Source organism: Oryza brachyantha, chromosome 3 (assembly GCF_000231095.2).
Source record: "Oryza brachyantha chromosome 3, ObraRS2, whole genome shotgun sequence".
NCBI lineage: Eukaryota > Viridiplantae > Streptophyta > Magnoliopsida > Poales > Poaceae > Oryza > Oryza brachyantha.
The window spans coordinates 22470054-22489088 of record NC_023165.2 but is presented as its reverse complement, the minus strand read 5'-3'; the positions used below and the strand labels follow the sequence as shown (position 1 = coordinate 22489088).

Here is a 19035-nt window from a genome sequence, read left to right as displayed (position 1 = left end):
ATGAAAAAAAATCAAACGATATATTTTAAAAGAAAAATAATTTATGAATAAAACTTTTGTAAACGTATTCTAGCGATCTAAAAGTAAAAAAAGCTGAAAGATAAACTTTGGTGAAAGAATCCCAAAATCAATTCTAAATTTAAGTTTAAAAATTAAAATTTTGGCTTAGAAGCATCAATAGAAATGAATAGATGAGGTGTTGGTCCGGAGTGGCTTGTTGCAGCTAACTGCTTTAATTTGGCTAGAGTTTATTGCTTATAGGATTTGCTTTTTTAGCAGTATACTTTGACATTTTAGTAATATGTAGATCGACAGCATACAGTCTGCCTTAATATCTCGCTGAAACTCCGCCTTGATCCTTTCTCCTAATTATTAATTAATCATACTTAAAAGGGAGAGTGGCTTCCATTCGTTGGAGCTATGACCATGGTAGCAGAATGATGGTACGATCTATCAAAACAAACACTCATGTCCTCGGCAACATTGAGACGCCGCTAGTCAGGCAAGAATTTTGGCCCTCTTTAGTTCCCAAAATTTTTCTCCAAAAACATCACATCAAATTTTTGAACACCTAAATAAAACATTAAACATAGATGAACCAAAAAACTAATTATACAGTTATGAAAAAAATCTTGAGACAAATCTTTTGAGCCTAATTAGCCCATAATTAGCCATAAGTGCTACAGTAACCAATATGTGCTAATGATGGATTAATTAGTCTCAAAAGATTCGTCTCGCGGTTTACAGGCTAGCCGTGAAATTCGTTTTTTCATTCGTGTCCAAAAACCCCTTTCGACATTCGGTCAAACATTTGACATGACACTTCTCCTAAAAATTTTCTCAATCTAAACACCACTTCACTGTCCTGATGCCTCCTATCCTCATGCATATACAAATATGCAACACATTACAGACTCATCGAAACAAAGCAGGGGCCTCCTATCACTAGCCAGTTTTGCACGGGCAGCTTTCTTAGCTCGCAACTCACGAGAGGTCGAGCACAACACCATACTGATAATTCACTAACTAGCTTTCTCCTCATCCTATTGTAAAATTTCATAAATATTAAACATAGACTATTTTTTTAGTCCCATGTCACATCGGATGTTTGGACACTAATTAGAAGTATTAATCATAGACTAATAAAAAAACTAATTTCATAAATAAGAGCTAATCCGTGAGACGAATTTTTTGAGTCTAATTAATACATAATTAGCAAATTTTCACTGTAGCATCACATACACTAGTCATGGATTAATTAGGCTCATTAGATTCGTCTCGCGAATTAGTCCAAGAATATAAATGAATTTTATTTATAGACTACGTTTACTATTTATAATAATATTCAAACATCCGATATAATATGGGCTAAAGTTTAGCCCCTAAAAACAAACACCGGCAGCCGAAATTTAGAGCATCCAAACGAATTCCTATGAAAAGACAGGGCACGGTGACAAGGAAGAAACTGCTTTGAGATTGTAGCTGGACACGTGGAATGAAGGGGAGAGAGGGTCCTTGACATTTTATTTTTTCTGGCCGCACCGCCACCGGCCCACCGCACAGGCGCTCGCACGGCCCCGACCGCTCCCCCGCTTACCGCCGCGGCGCTCCCCTCCTCTTCTCCGGCGCCGCCTCCGCGGGCTCGCACCCACCGGCCACCCACCCACCCACCCGTGACGGGGTCGCACGATCTCCCCCTCCCACTTCCTCCCCCACCACCACCGAAGAAGCTAGGGTTTCGGTGCTGTCGACGTGCTCGTCTCGCCTCCTCCACCGGTGAGTGCCGGCCGTGTCCTCCGCCGGCCACCTCTCTCCTACACCGGTTGTTCCATCCCCCTCCTTCCTCCCTTCCGGTAAGTGCAAAGGTGGAGACCTCTCTTCCCCTTCCCCTTTCCTCCTCCATTTTTTTCTCCTCCTCTTGATTTAGTGTCATGCGAGCATCTTCCAGATCCACTAAAAGCTTATGCGTTTTCTGGGTTGATTTGTGTGGATTGAAATGTTCAAGGCCTAAATTTTAGTTGTTTATTTGGTATGATTAGCTATTGTTTCCACCCAGATCTAGTCACTTTTAAGTTTGCTACACATGGATATCTGTTGTCTCATGGATTATGTTAACCTGTTGATGCATAGTGGTAATGATGCCTCGAACGCCACGCCCGTTGCTAGATTTAGAGGAGGGTCATGCTGCCGAAAAGGCGAAAACGAGAACAAAGCGGTGATTGTCGTGCCTTTGACTGAAACATGTCATCTTATATGCCTGTTGGTTCAGGCATTGGTGCTCTTCTGGAGCTATTTTAAGTTTTTAACTATTGCAGTTTGCCCTGTTTTGTTTGCATTATTTGTGCCTAGTTTTTTTTTTTTTAACTTTGTGCAGTTGCAGGTTTTTGTTCTACTCTTCATTGGTGTGGTTACTACTCTTTGCTCAACAAGATGGTTTCCTTTGAGATGAATGACCTCAAGAGTATGGACTAGTCTCCTTTTTATTTTTTTGAATTGCTTTTTAGCAGTTACTTCTCTTGGGGGCGATGTTTACTTGCTATGCTCAATTTATTTCTGCCTCTGGTCTTAACATCTTTGCGTATCACGGATCGAACACACAATAGAATGCTCGAACAACACTTGAAATGTCAATGATGCGACTGACTGATAGAAATGGAAAGACTGGTCTATGGTATTATACTTATTTTACAACTTATGATGCTGGCTAATTTAATCATGATACATGTGGAAAGATTTGGGCCATTCCTATCATTTTAAGTTGGTGTATTTATTGGGTGCAGGGGTTTGTCCTGTACTATTTTCTTAATTATTGGTTGGCGTGGAAGGATCAAACATTTATCTAGATACATCGATGCATTGTTAGATAGCATGTGTTGTACCCTGACCATAACCTAGCATTTCAATACTACATAATTGAGCTTGCACACTATGTAAACCTCTAGGACCCAACAAGGCCAATTTAGCAAAACTAATAGTCGAACTGAAGATAGAGACCTAAGAGTTGGTGTGGGATAGGGCTGGAGCATTGCAGAAACAATGGTAGTAGCATAGTTCTGGTTTCATTCCATTCAATACTTCAATGACTCATGACTTCTGTATTTTATCTTTCACCAGAGATTGGGCTAGGCCTGACAGGCTTTGGAGTATTCTTCTCCTTCCTAGGAATAGTTTTCTTCTTTGACAAGGGGCTTATTGCAATGGGAAATGTAATTATCTTATCTTTTATATTTTCCCTTGAATTTTGTGGATCTGAGTCAGCTGAATATGCGTGTGCTCACTACTTCTGCCCGATTTCAGATTCTCTTTCTGTCAGGTTTAGGTTTGACAATTGGTCTGAAATCAACTATGCAATTCTTCACCAAGCCTAAGAATTACAAGGTTCAAAAACTGCTTAATTCATAATAGCTGTGATCCATCAACTTTGTGTTATCTAATTATTAGCTGATGTAATGAACAGGGTACCATCTCATTTGGTGCTGGATTTTTCCTGGTTCTCATTGGGTGGCCCTTTTTTGGCATGCTTTTAGAGGCATATGGCTTTGTTGTGCTCTTCAGGTCGGATTTTTTTTTTACTGTGTCTTTCTTCAGCAACCTGATGTTCAAAAGTGTTAGACAAAGCCTAAAAAGTGTTTAAATACTTTGGTTATGATTATATGCAAAATCAGTAATTAAAATTCTCCATCCCTATTAAAAGTTTTACCATGCCTGTCATGGACTAACTTGGAGTTTATTTCAGTGGATTCTGGCCAACTCTTGCGGTTTTCTTGCAAAGGATTCCTATTATTGGCTGGATATTTCAACAACCATTTGTCACATCGGTATGAACTTCGGGCAGAATAATATCCTTTTCTTGCTGGAGACATGTGGCTTGATCTGTTGCCTATTCTAACTGTTCAAATTTCCCTTATCTGCAGTTCCTTGACCGCTACAGAGGAAAACGAGTTCCAGTGTAGTGCACACTCGTTGCATTGTTTCATATGGTGTAGCAACTGAAGGTTTTTGGGGGGTACAATAGCAAGTGGTTCTCCCAGTGTGTAATCCTTTTTCTCTACATGTTTACTTGCTGGAGGTTTGTTCTTTTGTAAATTACACCCCTGGACCCCTGCTGAATACTTCGGCCAGAGACATGCAAATTCTACAATGAAATGGATTGGAGAAATTTCTTAAGCAAGCCCCGAATGTCGGGAAAAGGTAGCAGTAGAGGATCGCTATTGAAAACTAAAATAGATGTTACATACCCTTTATCTTTGTTTGTGACAGTGATTCAGTTCAGATATGGATATTTCAGCCTCGCCGGTGTATGCTCGATTGTGTTATCACAGTTTCTATGTGCACTTAACAAGCTCGAAGAAAGGAAAATCGCTGCAATTGAAATTAACTGTTGCAGTCATGGCTCCATGGTTCGTTTTACTCGCTACAGCTATGTGATTTGCAAACATTTTATTTTAGTAGCTTTACGAGATTAGGAATTGGTGCTGTGATGCAAGTCTTTGTTAGCTGTGATTGTAGCATACTGGTATTCAAATGAAGTAGGGTTCAACTGCTATATGTTAACATTCAACCTTATAATAGTTAAAATGAAGTACTGGGTCATGTGCAGATCCTCACAAAAGTCGAGAGATAGATAGTTGAGCAGGGAACAGTCCCCTTTTATCAGGTCTTCTGTTGCTATCAGATTTAGGAATAGTTTGTTGTCAGGGCATGCCTAGTGCGCCGACGTGGCGAGAGCCCCAGCCCACCACGTCGGTGCACCGGAGCCAGCTAGCCATGGACCGCAACCTCGCGGGGGTCCTCGTGTCCTGCAGAGGGGGCGGCATCCTTGTCAGGGTTAGCAGCTTTGGTAGGGAGAGAGGCCGGCGAGAGAGAGGAGAGATGCCGAAAAAATAGGGAGAGAGAGGAGAGAAAGGCGCCCTCAGATCTGCCCGTCGTCGATGCCGAGGCTAGCCACCGTCGCCGCTCCTGACCTAGGTCGCCGGCCATCGCCCCCGCTCCTGACCTGGGTTGCCGTCGACGCCAACCACCGCCCCCAGATTTGCCTGCCTCGACACGTCGTCGCTCGCCAGATCTGCCACGGGACGCGGCTGCCGCCAAGCTCCCAACGCACTAGGACGCGAGGGGATTCGCCATGCCCCAACCGCCCAAGCTTCACTGCCCCTTGCCTGACGCGCTGTTGCGCCCGACGCTCCGTGGCGCCCCAAAGCTCCGCTATTCTCCATCGCGCCGTCGCACCCCGAAGAGCCGGCGAGCTCCGCCACCCGGCCCGGCCCGCCCCCTGCCCGAGTGGGCTGCTTGGAGAGAAGAGAGGGGGTGAGAGAGGGGACGGACTGGCTGGCGGTGGAAAAAGGGAGAAAAAGAAAAGGTTAAAACATAAATTGTGGGGCCATCCAAAAGTAGTCTACAGTGTGGAGTGTGTGGCTTTATCACGTGGCATCTTCGAGTGTGTGGCTTTATCACGTGGCATCTTCTTTTTCCCTAGAACCACTCCAAAGAAACCCTTGCATTATGTATGCCCTCAGCAATTTGAACATCGTGTCTTGCAATTGGCTTAAGAATTTTGGATTCTTCCTTGCCTGTGCAGCTTCCTTTGGTAGACACTTACTCTGTATTCAAGCGTGCTAGTGCCCAAGGATTGATTTTCACTGTCCCACTTCTCCTTGCTCCTTTGTTTTCTTAGGCCTCTCACAGTCAGATGATCTGACCCGTCCTTTGAGCCCACCACGTACGAAAGAGAGGGCAAAAAACATCGTGAACCATAACCTGTGAGGTTGCTCAAGTCTTGCAGGGGATACCAGTTTCTTCGTTAGTTTGCGCAGGGGAGAGAGAGACTCCATGGCTAGGGCACCGGATTGTGGGCGTTGTTCCCTCGTGCTCGTGTACTCAGCGGCGCAATCCCCCCAAATGCCCCTGGCTCCTGCACTCTTCTCCCCCATCCCGCGTGATTCTTTTCCACTCCCGCGCCAAAATCACGGTATCTGTTCATTTTCCTCCAACCCGGTGATTTGCAGAGCAGTAGATCGCATTGAGACCGAGCTGAACATCGGTGGCTTCCCTTCCGTCTCCGGCGCACCGACTGTAGGCCCTGGTATGAGCTTGAGTTCCCCTATCGCTCATGCCCCCCCAGCTAGTTGTATTTTGCTTCTCCATTATTCAATCCATGCGGAGGGTAGTTTTTTTTATGCAATTTCTTGGTGTAGGGAACGATGGATCCAGCGCAGGGTGGAAGTTTCCTCCGGTTTCTTCAAGATCCAAGTGCTGGAACAAGTTTCTTGCAACCAGCAACTCAGCCGGGAGCGTTCGTCCCTCCTCGCCCGGGGTTGATGTTTCCTCCGGTCCCTTTCCTGTCGTTCTGCACGCAGCCTTCGCCGGCGGCGCATGCAGCACCCTCAAGGCCTGTGAGAGCCGCTACGAACTCAAGATCCGGCCGCCGCCGTCGTGTGGAGGCCGTGAATGAAGTGGGTACTAGGATGAACTCAAATCCTCTTCAGTGGAGTAGTACATCCACACGAAGAAATTGCATAAAAACATATATAATAGTTTTATTCATATATAATAATTTCAGATTTTGCTTTTATATTACTAATAATATATATATATATAATAGTTTTATTTATAAATGTGGCGTTTTATTTTTTTCATGAAAAAACGAAAAGATATCTTAGTTGTTCTTCTTTCTACAAAGATAAACAACTATTAATCAGTATGCCAGAATAAATGAGGCAATAAACGAGTGGCCTAGATGAAGAAAAGGCAAAGTTTAAAGTTTGCTCTTATCATCAAGGGCAGACAGTACAGACCCCTCCACAAGCGGGTGCCAGCGTGCTAGCCAGATTTCATCAAACAACAGTAATTAACCGTGTCGCACTCTCTGCGAGCTACAGTGGATCCGGGCAACCCGTTCAGTGGATTCCAGTCGCCTCTTTCCCAACACCTCCCACCCCATCCCATCCTCGTGTAGAGAACACCAAACCAACAAAAATTGTGATGGGCAACGAACCACGTACAAAGTACTGGACTTGTGTGTATGTTTGCAAGAACTGTATGTATGTTTTTGTTCATCTGGACATGGTACGTGTGCGTTGCTCTTGGCTTGATTTGATGTCTTTGGCATTTCACTTCTCCACACTAGATATGTTTTTATACTCCCCGCACCTGCACGCTTTTTAATTGAATCATTTGGTTTTTGGACTTATGTCTGACAGTAGTATAAGTATGGTAAAATTAATCTATAATAAAATAATAAATAATTATTTTATCCGTTTCATATTATAAGACTTTTGTTCTATCTCGATTTATTCGTGTACTAATGAATCTAATGAATCTAGATACATGTATAAAACATGAGTTAGGCTTGTTGTGCAAAGGGTAGGTACAATGAGTGAATGTTCATACTGGCCTTAATTAGGCACACAAACATTTTTGACCTAAAGCCCACTCATATCTAGCATGCTATAAAACAATACATCTAGAGAAAATCTAAAAAGTGTTATAGACAAATATCTAAGTCTAAAAAATATCATTGACGAATGTGAGTTCTAAGAAATACCATCGTACAAACGAATTTGTCTGAGAAATGTCATTGCCGTTAGGTTTCCATCTATTTTTTGCCGTTAAACACACTGTTCGTACTATATCACTTAAGGGAAAAGGTTGATGGAACTCTAACGGCGATGCCATTTCTTAGATAAATTCATTTGTATGATGACATTTTATAGAACTCACACTCGTCGATGGTATTTCTTAGAACGAAGTGTTTGTCAATAGCATTTGTTAGATTTTCTTATATATTCTACATGATTCTTATATATAAATTTATAGCTATACACTCTTGGTATATAGATATTCTATTTTCATTTCAAACTAGATATATAAACTTTATACATTTGATATATATAGAGAGAGATGGATGCTCTACATTTTTGTTGATATAGATATTTTTCAACAAATCGCAGACATTGGCTGAGGTACACAAAGGTCTGCTCGTTAGCTCTTCGGTCATTATCCCATTTACATGACACTCATCCGATAACAATTATTATATCTTAATAAAGCTCACGCAAACATACCACATCATCTACAGTTCATTGATTTATGCAGCTTAATATGCAAGCACGTCAAACCACCATTCCCTACTTTATTTTTATAATATTTTATCATATATTTATCTATAATTTCAACAATATCCATTCATTCATTGCAGCAAAACACATGTCATCATCTAATTATCTTAGATTATTCGTGCCTTAGTTTTTGTTGCTACTTACACCCTGTATTGCTCAACTATGTAGCTGTGGACTCAGAAAAGAAAGACAATTTTTTCTAGAACACCAAAAACAATAATTCAATGTAAGACCTTAGGACACCCAAATTAGTTGATAGACATTAGGCCTTCCCTTTTCCTTAAGAGATTTGTTCCGGTCCAACAAAGATACCAAATTGTTTTCCATCGTTAGATCTAGCTGAATAGGATATATATACACGGTTAGATCCAACGATCAGAAATGATTTGGTACCACGAGATACCGGTACTTAAAAGATACTTTTTGTTGAACTAAAACAAATCTCTTTCCTTAACGATGCTTCAACGGAAGCAATAGGTCATTTGAGTGAGGCTTCCATTCCTTTGCAAACTTATAATCAAGCATCTTGGTATATATAATCCAGCAAAAATCCTCACCGATCTGGAGATGATGCCGCTGCTGCTCATACAAGAAATTTTGCGAGTATCGTTGTCCCGCCACCTCCAATTCTCTCATGCACACACAGCCCTGCCTATTGAAACAAATTAAGGACAAGAAAATGGCACAAACCCCCGTTTGCAACCTGGGAGCTAGTTTTCTAGCTACTTCAATTCACGCAACTTTCTCACAAGCTCCGGTCCAAAGAAATAATAAAAAGTATTTCAAAGTACCGGTACCAGCGGTATCCAAATCGTTTCTGATCATTGGATCTAGCCGTGTATATTCTACTCAGCTAGATATAATGATAGAAAATAATTTGGTACCTCGAGATATTTTTTGTTAGACCGGAGCAAATCTCTTCTCACAAAGCCATAGATTTTGTTTACTGAGGAAGCATCATTAATTGATGTGGTGTGAATTAATCATTCATTGGTAGGTAGTTTCACCACTATGGTTTAAATTAATCCTGGTATTTACAAATACGATTATATAAGTTTTTAGTCATGCTTCCTTTGAAATAGGATGAGAGAAGCAAAATAGGGAACACTGTTATATCTCTATATATAGTATTGAGCCGCATGAAGTGGAGTTACTGCATATATCTGTGAGGCAGCGATTAATTTCTCATTGTGGAGGAAAATCTCGGGAGAGTTTGTGGTATGTCTTTGATTAAAATCTTGTAACGAAAATTTTAATTTAATTCGAAGTAATCTAGACAAAATTCAAACATATTCAAAGAAACAGGAATAAAACCAAAATTCTCAGCCAATTCAAAAATATTTAAGGATGGTCTAAGATCGAAAAAATAGAACAAATTGACTAGGAACCGACTTTTGAATCTATAAGAAATACACTGTCAGTCGCCATACTTTTAACTTCAGCCATGTTCTGCCACGATTGAGACTCGATCGAACACGCGCATTATATGTTCACATGCTACCTCATCTCTAAATTTTTGTCGTCGTTTACTTTTTTATATTTCTTTGACTATTCGTCTCAAATTTTTTTAATCAAATATGTAAAACTACATATATGCATAAAAATATATTTAATAATAAATAAAATGATATAAAAATAATTAATAATTATGTAATTTTTTTGAATAAGACGAATAGTCAAACATGTATAAAAAAGTTAACGGCGTCGAACATTTAGACACAGGGGAGTATATTGCATTGCCTACAAGAAAAATAGTCTCCAACAATCAAACCATTAATTTACCCATACATGTCATGTAGTTTGAACTCCTAGATGATCCCCAAAATAAAGAAGTACGGAGAACAAAACTAGAGATGCCAATAAAAATACAACCAGTATAGGCATATCCCCTTAGGCGATTGTTCTACGATTTAAGCCCCACCTTTAGTGGCTGTTTGGATCCAGTGACTTTTTTTTCCTTTGTCACATTGGATGTTTAGACGTTAATTAGGAGTATTAAATATAGACTGATAACAAAACTAATTGTATAAACAAATGCTATTTTATTAGACAATTTTTTTAAGCCTAATTAAGTCATGATTAGCAAATGTTTACCGTAGCATCACATTCGCTAATCATGGCCTAATTAGGTTTAATAGATTCGTCTCACGAAATAGTCCAGAGTGTGGGGTGAGTTTTATTAATAGTCTATATTTAATACTTCTAATTAGTATCCAAACATTCGATGTGACAAGGACTTAAGCATCCAAACATGGTCTTCAGTTGCTGTATCTTCTGACGTCAAGCCGAATTCGTCTAACACACGAGGGAATAGATCTGTCCCTCGTCTTCTCACTTAAGCTTATGCTTATAAATAAAACATTAAACTTTAAAACATAAATTTGAAAACGATTTTTGAGGTTTTTTATCCGACTTTATTTAGTAGTATTTGCTTGTAGATCATTGAACATGTATATAATAAATTCACCCATAAATTATTTTTAATTATGAAGAAATCATTTTGTTTATGCCTAAAAAATTAAAAAGATGGGCTGCTAATCAACAATAGAGAGGTTCAAGTCTACCACCACACTTGGAGCTTTATTTGTAGCGAAGATGAAAGGGAGTGAGGGGAACCATAAATTGCACATTGAAGACTCTTACCTACACATAAGAGAAAAAAAAGTACGTCTGTCGGCTATGTGTGTGAAGCTTATTGTGCAATCGGCCATGTGTGTGAAGCTTATTGTGCAAATGAAATGTGACAAATAGCTAGCTTCCCTTGTATACATTGTTTATACCATAAAATAGTCATCACAAAAATCAGACACTCTTTCAATCTTTCATCTCCATTTAATAAAAATGCAGCCTTTAACATTTCTACCGATTATTTTGGTCCGTTGAATCACTGATATTTTGTTGAAGCTTCGCTACTGTCCTTGGTCATGCTTCAAATGAAGCAATTGATCATTTGATGGAGATTCTATTTTCTTTTATATTCATGTCAATAGCATGCTCGCACAATCCAGCAAAACAAATCCCAGTTATGTTCTCTCGACGCCTCCTATCCCCAGTAGACAAAATAAAGGACGAGAATGGCAGCAGACGAAAAAATTGCCCGTTAATTGCGACTAGGTATCCCTCCATTTCACGCTATAAACATTTTTAGATTTATATAAATATATTTAAACACTAATAAAATATATGTATACAAACATACATTGAGTAATAGGTAAATTTCACACCCTGCTCTGTTTCTTTTGATCTAACAATTTATATGGACAGGATGGAGCAAAGTGAGGCAGAGGATACATTATTACGGATTTTATTGGGCTGTCTGTACCGAGTTTCTGATACAAGGCATTGATTTAGAAGAACCGATAGATTAATGGGTTGAAGGTCCATTTAATCAAATTAAAAATCCATAGACTCACGCTTAATGTTACGAGAATTAATATAATCTTAAAAGTTAATACGAAGAAATATAAACCTAAATAGTAAGTTATGATAGAGCACCCGTTGTTGACGGCTTGAGAAGTGAGGCACCACGCACGCGCTGAGGTAAGGCACACGAATCAAGCAATGGTAGAGCCCATTATAGGTTCCATCTTAAGCCATGTCATTAGAAAAAACTCCTTATATAAAGGATAATCTTTCAATCTGACTTTTTTAATTATAGACTAATTAATTTCTCATTTGTATTCCATCTGCCCGGCGCCTCTGATTAGAGTCAGCATATATACAAAACAGATTTTCTGATTGTCTCATCGTGTTTTATGTGCCAAGAGTCGATATTTTGCTGACTCCATGCAAAACAACACATTTTCTCTCTCATGTTGTCTCTCTTCTATGTCAGCGAGCATACAGCGATATAGACGGCAATGAAAGCCCTCTGTACATGTCCTTACGGCAATTATCGGAGACCCCACCACCTTCTGTTCTTGCGTTGAATAATTGACAATATATTCGACAAAAATTGCATGCACCACATAATATGAAGTTTCTAGATAATGTATATAAATCCGATCTCTATATACATAACCAAAAGTTAGCGACATGAATAATTAGATTCCATACCTAGGAAAAGAAGCATCGAAATAAAACAAATATAGAACTAAGCTCTAGAACTTCTTCTATGATCTTGCTTCAAACTTATCCAATCCTTTTGCAGCAACAACTCAACACATCGGTCGTCTAATTATAAACTTTTGATATAATGATCGATCGATCTACCCGAAGTTGGTCATCTGTTGCCTAACGAATCTTGTCGAATAGAAAAACCACACTGAGATGGTATGCATCTCACTCATCAATCGGTCTCGCCCTTTCGTTTATACTTACGCTTATAAATTAAAATTAAAATATTCAATCTTAAATTTAGAATTAATTTTATAGATGCTTTTGTTTGTAGATCACTAAATATATATAATTTTTTCACTAAAATAACTAAACAACATCTTTATAAACAAAGAAATAATAATGAATAAAAAAAGGCAAATGTTGACTCCAGTGTCTAAAGTTGTCCGTCCCAACAACCTGTCGATCGGGCCAACTTGGCACGGTTAAGGGTGTGTTTGGGACAAGAGACTTTTCATCGTATGTTTGGATACTTATTATAAATAGTAAACATATACTATTAATAAAACCCATCCATAATCTTGCACTAATTCGCGAGACGAATCTATTGAGCCTATTAATCCATGATCAGTATATGTGATACTATAGTAAACATGTTGTAATTATGAATTAATTAGGCTCAGAAAATTCATCTCGTGAATTAGCTCTCATTTATAAAATTAGTTTTCTTATGAGTCTATATTTAATACTTCAAATTAGTGTCTAAGCATCCGATATGACATAGGACTAAAAAGTTTAGCCTATCTAAACAACGCCTAAACACAAGAGGAAGGGAGGATCGAGCTAGCCGACTCTCTACACAGTTGCGCAATTCCGCTGCCGCCACACCCCACATGCACGGCCCATGCTCACCATCATCCTATGTATGTATTGAGGAGAAAAAAAAACTTTAATCCAACCCCTAGATGAACTGCCCAAACTAGTCCTAATATTTCTTTTTTCTATTTAACACTGATGATATGTCTACGGGTTCGTCTTATTCAAAATAGGACATCTAACCTTGAGCCGAATGCGGACGCAGCATCCATCGGCCGGGACGTGAGAACTGAGATGACGACCCGGCTCATTGGGTCGCGGGAGAACCGCCGCGGCGTGGCCAGGGCGGCCGGCATGGCTGCATGTGCGCTGCACCCTCGGGCCTCTGCCCGCCTTCTTCCCAATGCCTCCCCATCCTCATGCACGTGTGATGTGAAGGACAACCACATATCAACCCCCAACGAGATGCACCGGAGCTTGCTTGCATGGTGTTTGTTTGTGGAGACAGGGGTCATTGCTTGGCTTGATGGTGGGAGAAAACGAAATAACATATTTGTACAATAAAATTTATATATATATATGTGCTCATATCACCAATCTAAAAGCAAATGCATCAAAACAAACTATGATGAAAGGAAAATCTTAAAATCAACTTTAAATTTGAGCCTATACACCTAAATTTTGACTTATAAGTAATTTATAGCCAAGATGGAAAGGATGGGTGGATCCATAAATTGCACATGGTAGGAGAGATTGACTCTCTTATATATGAGGAAAGAAGTTAGTACACCGGCAATGCGTGTTAGGCTAATTGCGGAAGCAAGACGAGTTAGAGGTCCATTTGAAGAAAGAAATGGCTTAAAATCTCATCGAGGAAAATTAAAACTTATTAATCAAAAGCAACTTAAGAAACTATTATCTATGCGGGCCTTGGGCCACGCAACGCTACAACATCAACCAGATTAGAAGAAATTCGAATGAAACCAAATTCTTAACCAATTCAAAAATACCTAAGGTGTTTCTGGAACTCTAAGGACACCAAGAAACAACTAAGGTTGTGTTCTTCTGTAAAATTAATTAATGTTTTTTCATGACTTTTTCGAACTGTTAAACGATACGTTTTTTAAAAAGAAAGTTTTTATATACAAATTTATCATCTCACATTTCTAAAGTAGATTTATAATTTTAAATAGTTAATTCTATGGTTTATACTAGTAAAACACCTATAAAAATCAGAAAATCTTTCATCTGTCATCTAAAATGCATTAATTTATAACCACACACCGGAGATGCCACCAAAAGGATGGCGATGTGCCAGACATTCCTTTAGGCATTTTTTTTTTCATCCACTAACTATTTACACATCTAATGGGGCCAGCAATCCTGAATTCCTGACCAACTATCGCTGAGGGTCGATTCTACACAGGGGCATGGAGATGGACACTACCATCAGTTCGTCGTGTGGTGTGATAACGATAGTCATGGCGCGCAGCACAGCCATGGAGGTGGTAGTGCGGTTACCCATAAAAGAAATAATGGGCAATAATTTCATAGGAATCAGGCCACCTTCTTCCCAAAACCTCCCAACCACTTCATGTGGAGGACACAAACATAACATTCAGTAAAAATTGTGATGGGAGCAATGAGAAATAGTCCGATATGATTATCATCTTTCTTTTCGCTTATGCTTATATTTATATGTCAATATTTAAAATTTTAACCTCATATTTGAAACTGGTTTTAAGTTTTTTCATAGTAGTTTATTATCCAGTCTTTACTTTTATATAGCTAAGAATACATATATAAACATTTTATTTATAAATTATCTTTCGTTTATAAATATGACGTTTAGCCTTTTTTTTTTGAAAAAAAGGAACAATGAGCTCTGCACTGGGAAGAAACACACAGGTTTGTTCATCCGTGCAGGCTGTGTGTTGCTCTTAGTGACTTCAGTTGATGTCAATGGTATTTTTCTTGTCCACATGAGCTTCATTTATAGCAAAGATGGGAAGAGTACCAAGGAATAATAGGGCATTTAACTTTTTGCCACTTTTAGAAATAACATATAACATATTTGACATCCGCTATCTATGACACATGGGCCCTCATGTGTCTATGACATTGGGTCCAGTGGCAAATATGTTAGTACTATTTCTAAGAGTGGCAAAAGTTAATTATTCCAGAAATCATAGATTGCACATGGCAGGAGATTCTCTTATATAGCTAAGGAAAAAAAACTTCGGTACACTCAAACGTATGTGTATAGTTAAAAAGAGGGCACAGGCCTATGGTTAAACCAGAGAAACCAAAATAAGCTCATCCACCGATTCTGCGATTCTGTTTTTGATTTCGCGGATCAGATATGCGATTGACCCGGTGAAAACCGGTAATGACAAGCATATGGGCCATTCTAGAAAGGCCCCCACTCTCCATGCCAGGGCCCAAGCTAGTCTATTGCAAATGAATTAAAAAAATATGCAATACGAGGGCATTGAACCCTGCTAACTCACTTTGCGTGCCAAGCAGTAAAAATATGCATACAAAGGTTGTGTTCTTTGTAGCCGAAAAATAAAAGGTTATCTTATACTTATAACAGATGTTTAATGGTGTAAATAATAAAATTACTACGATAAAGTTAATATTCTATTTTAGAGATATAAGATGATGGACTTATGTATATATTTTTTTATTAAAGAATATCACATTCAGTAGTTTAGAAAGCATACGCATAAAAATCAAGAAAAATAATCTGAAAAAATTCAGAAAAACTAAGAAAAATAATCTAGAATAATCAAGTGAAAAAGAGCGCAGACAAATAACCTATGATTCGGCAACCGAACCGGCTAACACCGTCGCCATCGTTCAGACCGGTAAGCCGGTGAAGCTGAGGCTTGATCGGTTCGGTGGCCGGCCGGCCCGGTTTTTCCGACTGTACGTGTGTCTTAGCCAAGGATTTGGATTTGGATTTGGATTTGGATTAGGATTAGGATCAGGTACAGTAGCAGATTTGATGGCAACTTTAGGTCATTACCATAATCCATTTAGGTAGGAACCAACGGCTGGATCAAGCGCCCATTTCCTCCCTTCATTTCCCTCGTTTGCTTGGTTCAGATAATTCTATTTAGTTATTTTTCACGGGGAATTTCATATTTTGTTGTTTGATGAGTTGATGAGATAGTGTCAAGTTAAACAAAAGGTATCGTACGCAAATAAATAGAGGAAAGACATATCAATTAGTTCCCATAAATATTTCACGAAAAAAAATACTCCCTCTATATTTTTTTTATATGACGTCGTTGATTTTTAGGTCCACGTTTAACTATTCGTCTTATTAAAAAAATTATATAATTATTAATTATTTTGTTATAATATGATTTATTATTATTGGAACTTTAAGTATGTATTATAATTTTGCATATTTGGATATAAATTTTGAATAAAACGAATGGTCAAACATAATCCTAAAAGTCAACGGTGTTATATATAAAAATATAGAGGGAGTATCAATTAGTTTCAGTTATTTTATGCTTTAGTACTACAATTCCGAATATCCATAGATTATCTGGGATAGATAAATACGATTCGTTTGAGATAGACTACCCTCTTATGGGCCAAAAAGTAGCTTGTTTGAGATACTGCTACGGAGCATGATTCATCACAAATAAGAGCGTGTCTGTGTCAGGTCTTAGTTTTAACTAATCATTTTTATTTTAAATTAAAAATAATGAGTCATAAGTTATTTGTGACGGGTGGTATTTTAATCCATTGGAGGTGACTTATCACCCACGGTACATCCATAGTAGATGACTTTTGACGAGAGTTTCTCGTCAGTGATCACTTATTTCTGTGACGAGGGCCTACCCCGTCAGGTACGTGCGGTTTCACGGTAGTGTATCCTGACGGCCACCACTGGCCTGTCCCATGAACAATAACCCTGTCATTATACCACGTACAATCCGATCGTGAACTGCGGTCTCGACGGCGCTGCAGTGCCATCTTGCCTTAGATCTCATCTGTATCATCTCAGCGCTTCATGATTGGCCTGTCAAAGCTAAGCATTCGGATGATTAATTGGTCTGTTGCGGCCACTTGCACGATAGATCTCATCTTCTTAGATTGTGTTCTCTTGGTTTTAATTAGTTGCTCCACTGTTTAGCTACTTGTGTGGGCTCCGACAAAGATCGACAAGCCAAACTCTTGCACTGGACACTGAAAGACGCGGTCTTTTGTTATCATGAGATATATACCCCAAAAGACTTGATTTCACTCAATATAACTCAACTTGGGATTATTTTTCACTACAGATTATTCCATTAAAAACAATATGTATTTTTGACCGAAAATTTAAAACAATATATTTGGCTATAAGAATATGCTATCTCCGTTTTATATTGTAAGACTTTAATTCTAGTATTACCTAAATTCATCAATTGACGAATGTATATAATTTATATATATGTCTAGATTCATTAACGTCCATATAAATTTAGATAGTGTTACATTGTGAAATAAAGGGAGTAGGAAGCTAAGAAGATAACGTGACTATATATCCTACCTTTCTCTTACTCTATCCTTATAACAAAAACCAACTTCTAGCGAGGAATATAGAACTACGGATGTCTAGGTTTATTGCTACGAGTATTTTTTTTTTGGGGGATCTAGTGTATATTCCAACCCAATAGGCCATCTTTTTAAATCTAACTCTATAACCCCAAATTCTTACCTTTTGGACTTTGCTATATGTTTTTATGTTATATTTGTAACTTATTAGTAGCTAATCCCTGTGATTAAGTGATATTGTTATTAAGTACTTATGATATTGTTATTGATGGTTGTCTGTGGTATTGGTGACTTAATAATATACTGATCGCATATACACGTGGTATATGATTATTTTAATTTGCTTCCGACCCGACTCCGCATCGGCTCCGTGTTGTATCCACCATCCAAAACAATGTGCTCCATATCATTTGCATTTCTTAAGTGTCATATTTTTTGATATTTAAACCTGAATATTGGGTAGTTTACATTTTGCAACTCTTTTAACAACAAATAATTGATAAGTAGATATTTCTAACTCTTAGTAATATTCCAATGGTAATAAGGCCATTTAGAAAAGAGAAAATCTAAAAAAATGCTATTGACAAACATCTAAGTCTAAGAAATGCCATTAACGAATGCGAATTCTAAGAAATGTCATCATACAAACTAGTTTGTTTGAGAAATACCATTGCCGTTAGGTTTCCGTCCATTTTTCCCGTTAAATATACTGTTCATGCTATAGCACTTAACGGAAAAAGTTGACGGAACCCTAATGGCGATGATATTTCTTAGACAAATTCGTTTGTACGATGGTATTTTGTAGAACTCACACTCATCGATGATATTTCTTAGAATTAAGTGTTTGCCAATAGTATTTGTTAGATTTTCTTTTTAAAAAAACTAACGACCAACTCATGGTTAACTAACTGGATAGGCATATAGTGATAAAAAAAACTTGGTGCAATATCTTTCTTCCATGACCATTATGTCATCCACGGTTAATTATCAATGCTGATGTCCGAGATTAGTGAGCCCCTATCTCCATCCCCCAATTTTTGGAGCCCCTACGTTGAAGCAACCCATTAATCGTAGGCCACGTAGACCAACCATAGTAAATAAAATAATTATATTCTAGTACCAGATTTGGGAAGAGTACTTCCCCGTCCTTTCATCTTTTTGTTTTTTTAAATAAAAGCAAACGACATCTTCATGAACCGGAATTAATTTACGTATAGAAATTATATATGCGTGTTCATCATAATTATTTTGAAAGCCAATATAAAAATAAATTATGATAAAAATAACATCAAAATTAACTTAATTGAAGATTGAAATTTACTTTTTTGGCTTATAAACATAAGTAAAAGGAAAAAAAATGAAGTGCCCGTCATCAAGGTTGTTTAACATATATTAATATATTAAAAGAAAAGACTGTGATATCTCGTACTAAACGTTCTATGGTTAGAAATGACTACGTAGTTAGCAATATAAAAGGAAAAAAACG

The 19035-nt window shown here is 38.3% G+C and overlaps 2 protein-coding genes across 3 annotated transcripts; both read left to right on the top strand.

Moving 5' to 3' along the window:
* The first annotated feature begins 1681 nt into the window (after window positions 1-1681).
* On the top strand, window positions 1682-4167 carry LOC102717969 (vesicle transport protein GOT1-like). 2 transcript variants are annotated; one of them, XM_006650364.3, is made up of 7 exons: window positions 1682-1853; window positions 2381-2461; window positions 3115-3206; window positions 3298-3378; window positions 3458-3555; window positions 3737-3818; window positions 3915-4167. In XM_006650364.3, the coding sequence occupies exons 2-7, from the start codon at window positions 2431-2433 to the stop codon at window positions 3951-3953; spliced, it is 423 nt and encodes a 140-aa protein (XP_006650427.1). In that variant the 5' UTR covers window positions 1682-1853; window positions 2381-2430; the 3' UTR covers window positions 3954-4167. The 2 variants fall into 2 exon arrangements, with proteins under 2 accessions (XP_006650427.1, XP_015690211.1); XM_015834725.2 differs by lacking the exon at window positions 1682-1853 and adding an exon at window positions 1885-2215.
* A 1572-nt stretch (window positions 4168-5739) lies between these two features.
* Window positions 5740-6517, top strand: LOC107303884. Its single transcript, XM_015835167.2, has 2 exons — window positions 5740-6082; window positions 6195-6517. Exons 1-2 carry the CDS (start codon window positions 5830-5832, stop codon window positions 6449-6451), a joined length of 510 nt encoding a protein of 169 aa, XP_015690653.1. The 5' UTR covers window positions 5740-5829; the 3' UTR covers window positions 6452-6517.
* Window positions 6518-19035: the final 12518 nt, after the last annotated feature.